General features: G+C 36.5%; 1 protein-coding gene across 1 annotated transcript; it reads left to right on the top strand.

Annotated features, from left to right (window-relative positions):
- Window positions 1-3,257: 3,257 nt before the first annotated feature.
- LOC144966277 (uncharacterized) lies at window positions 3,258-8,772 on the top strand. The gene is made up of 3 exons (XM_078902494.1): window positions 3,258-3,863; window positions 4,838-5,426; window positions 6,050-8,772. Exons 1-3 carry the CDS (start codon window positions 3,807-3,809, stop codon window positions 6,835-6,837), a joined length of 1,434 nt encoding a protein of 477 aa, XP_078758620.1. The 5' UTR covers window positions 3,258-3,806; the 3' UTR covers window positions 6,838-8,772.
- The last annotated feature ends 662 nt before the right edge of the window (window positions 8,773-9,434 follow it).

Below are 9,434 nucleotides of genomic sequence, written 5' to 3'. Positions count from 1 at the left end.
CGTTACTCAGCTCTTTGCTATAAACACCGTCCATTTTTTTATGATTAGTTTTTATTAATTTTTATCAATCAAGCGTTCAATATTGCACACAGTTTTGTGTGTTTGGTACAGATATCCGATTGGCAGCTATTGTGAGTATCGTTCCTGAACGTGTAGCATCAATAGAAAGACAGGACTGCTTGACAGACAGACGCATTTTTGTGTTGTTTTTATGGATTTTACGGCGCTTGCAACACATTTAGGTCATATCAGCGCCAGTAAAAAGGAAGAAAATTGGATAGTAAAAACATTTTAGGTATACAATCAAAAGGACTTTAGGAAAAAGTAAGAAAAAGAGGTATGGCTCAAATAGGGAACAGATTTAGATTCCAAGAGCAAACTATCAATGTACTTAGTTTGAGATCAGCTAAAAGTCTCACCCAGACACCAGTACAAGATCCCACTAAAAGGAATACACTCAAATGTTACAAATCATATGTTAAAAATGAAAAAAATAACAGTACACAACAGAGAGATGATTTACAAGGAAAAGAATATCATCTCCCAAAACTATAACTATACATCCTACTGTTTCCCTCCCAGCTAAGGACTCCGGCCAGTGTCAGGCCAAAACTTACTAATCTCATTCCAAGACAAAGACAGAAAGCAATTGGAAAACAGATACAGGGGGATAGAAGACATCAAGTATACCTCCCTGCCCACTATGGGAGGTCGGAAACCCACCCAGTCAGACAGACGATAGATAGATAGATAGATAGATAGATAGATAGATAGATAGATAGATAGATAGATAGATAGATAGATAGATAGATAGATAGATAGATAGATAGATAGATAGATAGTTTTCGGATTTATTATTTTTTTATCTCCGAGTTGGAATTTAGTGGTGTCTTCAGCTCGACCTACTTTGGGTTGCTTTTTTTATCAACTCGTATTGTTCATTAATTGACCATGGAAATACATTGTTATCATTATTATTATGATCACTATTATTATTATAATCATCATTGTTGTTATTATTATTATTATTATTATTATTATTATTATTATTATTATTATTATTATTATTATTATTATTATTATTATTATTATTATTATTATTATTATCATTATTATTATTATCATCATCATCATTAATGGACGATTAAAAACAACAAACTAACTCCACCCCCTCCCCCAAATTTCAATTTTACCACCTTTTTTCTTTTCTTTAAGGGGAGGGGCGACACCTGAAACTATTTTCAAGAATAATGATTATATCCAATATCTTTTTATATGGGACATTGCCTATGACCAATGGATTCGAACCATGTGATTTATTTGGGTGGGCGTGTCCGGTTGCCATGGTGACGGCCGCCATCTTGGATTTTACTCTTCTCTGGGTGCTATTTTAAAAAGTTACTTTCTCAATAAGTTTCCATGGAATTTTCTTGAAATTTTGCATGGTTGTATATTTGTATATTATTTTAAAAAATACAGAGCATTTTTTAAATATTTTTAATAGATTTTTATTTACAAATTTATAAAAAATATTTTTTTCGGTATGATAAAAATCATGTTTTTTGACATAAAAATGTCAATTATTCAAAAAATAATAAAGATATTTAAAATTCCATCTGTATGATTTTAGATAATCACTATAGCTCTAGACATGCAAAGTTTTAAACAAATTGATTGATAAATGACAAAATAAGATAAAAAATAGTGTTAAAAAATGTCATTTCGATAAAAAAGAGATCAAAGATAACAATGAATGAAAATAATAAGACAAAACGGTACAACCAGCTCAAAACATATCAGCACCGTATGAGGTTCCCCCGTGTTCTTTTTCTGCCTCCCTCTGGGCTTTTTCACGGGTCTGAGCTTTCATTTTGCCTTTTTTTTTTCTCTTTATGTTGAGCAACCCTTATGCTTTGGTCAAGTCTTTTTGACTCTGCTTCCTGACTCAACATCTGGGAGTGTTCTCCCAGTCCACCGATTCTCAAAGACACTTTCAGGGATGTTATTTCTGTTGGACCAAAATTATACTCTGCACCAAACTTTTTTTTAGGGAATGGAAGTATGTTTTATGGCATCTTGACCAAACAGAATTATGAAACCTTTCGTTTGGATTTTGTGTTGTCTTCATCTTACAACACTTCAACAAAGCATATACAGGCTTCAAGTGCTCATGAATCAAATCAAAATTCAAAGGTGTATTTACACGCTGCTTGTGTCAACAGGATACACATGGGCAGCAATATATTTTTTATAAAAGCATCTGGAGTCCGGTTCAGGAGGACAATACCTATGTTGAGGGAAGTCATTGGTGTAATAACCGTGGTAAAGACCAGCAAGAATAGCCCATTTCATTTCTTTCCGCTGTGGCATTGCTTGGAATCGCTTTATCATAATACTACTATCACACACCAAATTCCAATCAAAGATTTGTGGTCACGGGTCAACCACGAGCCATCATAACTTTCTTGCTTTCTTGGCTTTTGTAGCAAATAACTGTTGCCAACGTTTGGATTTTTTTGTCACTTTAGGTATATTTATAATAATCCAGTAAAAATTGGAAATATTTAGAGATAATTAACGTGAATACGTGTCAAAATTTGATAAAACAACTGATCAATCGAAAGGTAAACAAATCGTAGTAAAATATAATAGTAAGAGAGGCGAACTTTCACTCTGACTCAACATCCAATCCCTGGCGCGGAGTCAGAGGTCGAGAACAAGGTCAGCCAATCAGATCGCACCATTCGTGATCACGTTGTATTTACCTGACAACTTGACCTCTTATCAGCTGTTTGACACACAATCTTTGTCGCGACTAACAGTTTCTAAACTCCTCCCCTGCCCATATTCTGATATTTATGAGACTGAAACCGTGTCAAATAGACGGGCAAAGAGTAGACTAAACTATCGATATCAAAATTTACAACATCGATATGTATTATAATGCTTTTCAGCCCTATTATTTTCAGTTGAATTCTCACAAAAAATTGAAAAGTTTGGTATTTTCATGTCGACTTCCATGTTTATGAAAGACGATTTTCAAACTTTATATTATCCAAATCACCATCTCAGTGCTGAAAATATGTGAAAAAATGATTGTTCTTTGATAATAAATAAAAAACTGAAATTTTATATTTTGACCCAAAAATCGATATTTCCGGTGTCGCCCCTCCCCTTAATAAAGTAGGGCATAAGTTAGTGGTGAGAAAAGAGGGGAGAGGGAGGAATAAAGCTGCACTTGCACTCTCTTGCGGCCCAGTGACACCCCGACCCCTCAGACACTGCGCCCCTACTACGAAATCCACAACTTACTACGCTCTTGCCTCACGCTTCACACTAGCGCCACTGACCCGTCACCATTTCCACGCTTTGCCGCCCCTTTCATTGAAAAAGTAAAAATTCAACAAGTGTTGGTTTGCTTGCCAATCTCCCATTGGAGTCATGCCGGCTTATGAATATGCATAGCTCCGCCCACCACGTTTCCCGCCATTAGGACGCGGTACATACCTCGAGACATGCGCAGACTAATGTAGTTCTATTCTCTTAAAAATTATTTAAACGAATGTTCAAGTTATCATTTGCATTAGATTTGACTCTGATATGGTTAAGAATTAATCTTGCAAAGTTTTCTGTTCACAAATTGCTCAAAGTTATCTAAAATCGAGGTGCGTAAAGTTGACCTTGGTTGTGAAACCGCGATCGAGAGTGAGCGTAAGAATACACTACCACGACTTGGATGTCTAAAATAGAGGACCCCACAACTTGTCTTCTCATTTCAGTGTATGTTCTCATGGTGACAAGGAGTAATGCCGGGTGTTATTGATCAAACTTCTAGTGGATTTAGCCGTGAAGTAGGAAAGATGGTAAGTACAAAATAAATACTTTAGATTAAAACACTTTAAATAATATTTCATTACCATTTTAATTTCACTTTATCGTGTATTTTGTTCAACTACCGCAACCCACTTTCCACATGGTGGTTCAAGTCGAGAAGAAGTGGGAGGTGCCCGTCGGTAGTTGGATATCTGGAGTAATTTCTTTAAAATTTTTGAGATACTTGTTAAATTATATTTTATAAAATATAAATCAAAGATTTGAGGCTATCTCATGTGTGGTAACTGTGTTTAATCATCTTTCTCCTTTCAATTCTCCTCAATCTTTTAGTTCAGTCTTGTGACATTTTTAGTCGCCTCTCCATTCATGGGAAGCGGGCCTCGCAGCTTTCCGATATCGGGCACCATATCACAACGTGACTTTCACATGGTGAGGAAAGTACGGTAGTCCGTATTGGCATAAAATGCTTTTCGACGCAGATTTTGCATACTAGCGAAACGTGTCAAAATTACAAAGACGGTCTAGTGGTCTAGATTTTATCTAATTAATTATACTTTTATCATCTGCGCCTATCCCCCTTCCATACCACCACTTTTTTCTTGTTTTATTTCATTTTATATTGCTCGCGGTTATCATCATTGCAAAATTTACCCAAAATTTATAAAACTTCAGCCTTCTAATTCGGCACTGTTTAGCCGAGACGATATCTGGAGATTTTATATCCAAAGAGTAAGTAATCCCATCTTTGCGCTTTACTCCGCACATATTTGCGGGTCTGGTAGTGGTAGGCGAACGCTGTTATGCGCTTGATATAAGATTTAACTCAGTTCTAACAATTTTGGTTATCAAATCTGAACAGTCGGCTTTACTGGTCCCAATTTATAGCGCTCTCCCACACTCTACACCGATATACAACTCCTGTCTATTTTTGTTGTGCTCAGCTTGAATATCACGTTTTTGACCTTTCACCTTTCATTGGACGATTATTACTTTCTATTTCCAGGCGTTCCTACACGATGATCTATCAGCACTAATGAACTTCAGTTCTGTTGAAGAATTTGCCGACAAACTTCTTGAGGCGGAGGAACTAGACTTGCTGTCTCCTCCCCCATCCTCGTCCTCATCCCCCTCTCGTGACAGCGAACTGGACATGTTACCGGATTATGAAACACCCGTGGATTTATTGAATTTTATGGACGGAAATGATCCTCTTCTACCCGGATTATCTTGTGACGGTGATTGTTCATTGGACACTAAACTAATTCTAAAAGTATCCACCAGTAATAAAGATCCTTTCATGGGTCATCGTGATGATTTCAATGAGTTTATTAGCTCAACTGACAGTCCCCTTGGCTCAGATGCCATCCTTGGACAATTAAGAGATCCCCTCCTTGATCCATCTCATCCTCTCCATCAACACCAACCCATCAAAACAGAATTCAGTGCCTGGGGGCATGCTCCTACTACAGATGATGATGAAACAGTTTTGTTTCCTGGAAATGGAAACAGCAGTAGCAGCACTAGTACTGCTTACACAGATGACCAAGACATGCTCCCAGATACTCCTTCCAGTTATTCTGGTACAGCAACAGGTGGGAATCTTTTTTTTTTAAATTATTTTTTTCTTAGGCGCTGACAGGGAATCTTTCTCATCCATTCCTGATTGAAAATGAGATGTATGCAAAAAAATTTCTCAATCCGAAGTTTCCCAGTAACATTCCATTTTCCAGTTTGAGATGACTGTCGCATGTGGGGCGCTTAATTGGTACTGAATATAATTGTAGAGAAGTCATTTGACATCCCAGAATGAAAATAAGGGGCATTCTTATTATTAATAATTAGAATTACCTGGTGAGGGTTTATTTCTGACACTGTCGCTCATCCAGTCACTGGCTTTCTGTATAGATGAACCTTGTAGTTATTATTATTATTATTATTGTAGTTATGATCAGGATTATTATTGTTTATTATTATTGCTATTATTAGGGTTTCAGCACTTGTTCCTTTCATATGGCTATTACATTTTCCACTTATTGATCAAATGGATGAGCTTTGATGTGACGGCTACTTCCCTACTATAAGTGGATGATGATATGACTGCAAACCGGGTCAGTTTCAGTTATGGTGAATATTATTGGAGAGATTTGGCACAGGTTGTTTTCCATACTTTACTTTTTCATTGCCATGTTACTTACTAGTTTTAATTATTTTTCAGGTGATGAGATTGAAAGTGATGTAGATATAGAAACAATTCCAGACACACCCCATTCTCTTGATATCTGTGGATATTCATCTTCCGACACATCGTCTGACGTATCTATATCACCAACTCCATTCAAATCCAACAACAAAATTTCCATCCTTCAACGTTACTCGTCCCATCTAGGACACACTAGTTCATCGTCGTCTAAATCCCTCATTCGTTTCAATTCTTGTGGAGTATCTAGCTCAGTCTCACTGGCAGAGAATTTGATGAGTGGTCGTCCTTCGGTTGGTAAAAAACGCAAACACAAGGACAAGTATTCGGTTAGCAAAAGCAGCTCAAATATTTTGAACTCTTACAGTACATATTACCCAACAGGCAACAGTGTAAATTTTCATGATTATGCCATGAGCCCATCTTCATGTATGTCAACAGAGACAGCTCAACCCACAGTTCTTAGCAGTAACGGCAGCAATCTTTCAAAACGTATTTACAAACGCAAACAATTAAACACAAATGACTTGTCTGACAAAGAGAAACAAAATCACCACAATCAATTGGAACGTAATCGTCGTCAGAAACTAGCAGATTTGTTTATAGACTTGAGAGATGAAGTTCCTTCTATCACAAATCAAAGTAAGGCCTCGAAAGTTATGATCCTCAATCAGGCCACCACTTATATAGGAGAGTTGCAAAGACTATACAGAAATCAGGAAGATGTCCTTACTAAGGAGCTTCATCGAAAGGAATTCCTTAAAAAGCAGTTAAAACAATTAGAGTCCCATGCATCTCGGAGTTAGTTTTGATTTATTGTTCACAAGACCTTTAGCTATGCACATAATGTATTATATGTTAAATACGAACGGTATGACAGTTAATGAGTATATGTTGGAAAAACGACATGTGGGTTTTTACTGTTGGATTACCTACAAAGTGTGCAATAGATTTCGGTCTCTGATTTATCCAGTATTCCCATTTTGGATTATCATCTGATCTTTGAATGGTTGCCAAGAGTTGTTCATTGCCTTCTTCAATAGTTTTGTATTTTGCTATGGTATGACTTGGATTTGAAGGTACATTTGAGCGAATGAGGTTGAGAGATTGGATGTTTGGATGCTATGCCATTTGCTTATCTGAGAGAAATCTGAAATATGTTTAAAGGATAATCTCTCATTATGTTTCATTGCTACCTTTCACTGCCATTTCTTTTTGTTTATATGGGGTCCAAATCATTCTCGCACATCTAATTTTGGGATTTTGGGTTAATGTTAAAAGTTCTTCGATGTTTCAATTCGGGGTTTTCTGTACAGATAAATAAGTGGCGTATAAAAGTAACTGCTGAATTTGTTTTGGCCAATGGCTAGCATTTGAAGCTTAAAGTGAGCTTTTTTTAAAAGCGTGAAATGACATGTATTTTATGTACTACTAGATGTGTGTGCAGTGGCATTAAAAGGTATTAGCCTTGAGTTTATAATGAATGATTGTTTTTAAGCCTTTGCTTCAATGGTCGTATTGGCCTTGTATTCTTGTTTTATACGCTGGGCTGTTGCTGTTGCTCTTGCAGTCAGTTACGATGCAGATGCAAAGACCTAATTGGATACAGCTATTGTGGAACGTGTATTGTTTCAATTACCCCTAAAGGGCTGAGGAGCTGCCTTATATTTTAAAGGGACTTAATTGAAGTACTAATATTGGGGTGCTGCTGTTGTCAATTTTTTTCAATGATTTAAGGCTTTTCAGTAGACCGCTCACACCATGTTAAAGTTGTATATGCCAGGCCCATTTTACATTATGATTTTAAATTTTCATATGATGCTCACTTCGTCAAGATCGCTAATTCTGAATATATATATATATATATAGCATTGCAGAAGTCGTGAGTTGAGAACTTTGATCTGGCTTGTTGTGTTACCATCATGAGTGCTAAGTCCATACTATGCCAAATTATTTTGGCATGTTTGACTCGTATTATCAGTGCCACTTTATATATGTATATGACAGCGAGATTTATCCCCAAATTGCCCAGATGAGCGTTGTTTTTAGTCACTTCCAGTCAAGTAGGTACTGATGCTAAGTCGATATTGATGTGCATATGCCCTAGTTGTCTTATGGAAAATATGCCATGATGTTCCCATTTCCACACCTCAAAAAGTTTTAGATGCATTATAGGATTTATGAGTCCTGTTGTATTTGTCCAGTGTAAACCATCTGGGTGGTTGCTTTTTAAAAAAAAAAATGATCAGTGGTGTTTTAGTTGTTGTCATGTTATGAGGGGCACATGTCTGTTTATTCTCTTCTTCATTTTACGGGGCATTATTTTAAGTTGCGTTTACCTGCAGGCATTTTACCTGATTATTATGGGCATTGGGTAGTATTTTTGTTTTTTAAAGTATATATAATTGTTTTTTTTTCCCCCAGGTATTTTATGGACATTTAAAAATTGTAGACTTTATTGCATTTAACAGCCTAGCTTTTTCACCAATTGGTTCTTAAATATCCTCTGAAGTTTAGAGATTATTGTATTTTTTTGTTGTTTTATTTTATGTCATACAGAAATCCCTTCTGCTTCCCCCCTCGCCTTCTATCAGATCAACTGTCTTAAAGGGGTGGATTCTATGATTCAAGATACGAATTATTTTCTTGCCCCCTACCCTTTGTTTTGTTTTGAAGATAAAAATTTGCAATGTTGACCTTTCACTATTTATAATAAAAAGTTCAAGGTTCATGTGATTGCACTCAATTTGTTATTTCTTAATTATTCCTTTTTTTGCTTTGTGGTCATTCTACGCTGATGACTTGCAGAGTTTTTTGTTTTTCTTCTTAAAGCAACACCAAATTGACACAAGCTTGATGACATTGTTTAACGGCTTTTTAAAAGGTACTGCCGGCACTACTTTTTGTAGCTAGCGCCTTTTCCTTGGCCTCGAATGTCATCTAGTCTTGTTACGTCACAATTATGGCACGTCATGAGTCGGCGCGCTTGTTTGTTTTTTCTTTTATTTTGTTCATTATCTGTGGAACACACCATCTCGCACCATTCGCAGTTATTGCGTGTGCATTTAAATTGTACTGCTGCTGTCGTATTTATAGTGGGCACCGATAACTGTGCATAGTTAAGGTAGCGCCGTGAGCCAATACTTTGCATACCATTGATTGGATAGCTAGTTCATGTTACATCGACTGGGATTACTCCTGGTTTGGGTCATTGGGGTCTTTCATCTTTGTCCTATGGTGGAATGTCTTGGTTTTTCTAAGCTCTGCCAGGTGAAATATCTCCCGTTATCTTTTCTTTCCTTTTTCTGACCATTTATGGTCTCGCTGGGAGTGGGCTGATTGGTGTAATGTACTCGTATGGTGTCTGTATTCTTATTTGATATATGCAATTTTTTGCCATCTG

The sequence above is a fragment of the Berghia stephanieae genome, chromosome 1 (assembly GCF_034508935.2).
Source record: "Berghia stephanieae isolate SIO BIC M18660-M18661 chromosome 1, UCSD_Bste_1.3, whole genome shotgun sequence".
In the NCBI taxonomy this organism is placed as follows: domain Eukaryota; kingdom Metazoa; phylum Mollusca; class Gastropoda; order Nudibranchia; family Aeolidiidae; genus Berghia; species Berghia stephanieae.
Note: the sequence above shows the minus strand (reverse complement) of the source record. Positions and strands in the feature narration are given on the sequence as shown.

Excerpts from the sequence above, each read along its gene's own strand:
- LOC144966277 (XM_078902494.1), top strand. The coding sequence starts at position 3,807 with ATGCCGGGTGTTATTGATCAAACTTCTAGTGGATTTAGCCGTGAAGTA. Across the intron at positions 3,864-4,837 it reads GCCGTGAAGTAGGAAAGATG|GCGTTCCTACACGATGATCT; the intron begins GTAAGTACAAAA and ends TTCTATTTCCAG. Across the intron at positions 5,427-6,049 it reads TTATTCTGGTACAGCAACAG|GTGATGAGATTGAAAGTGAT; the intron begins GTGGGAATCTTT and ends ATTATTTTTCAG.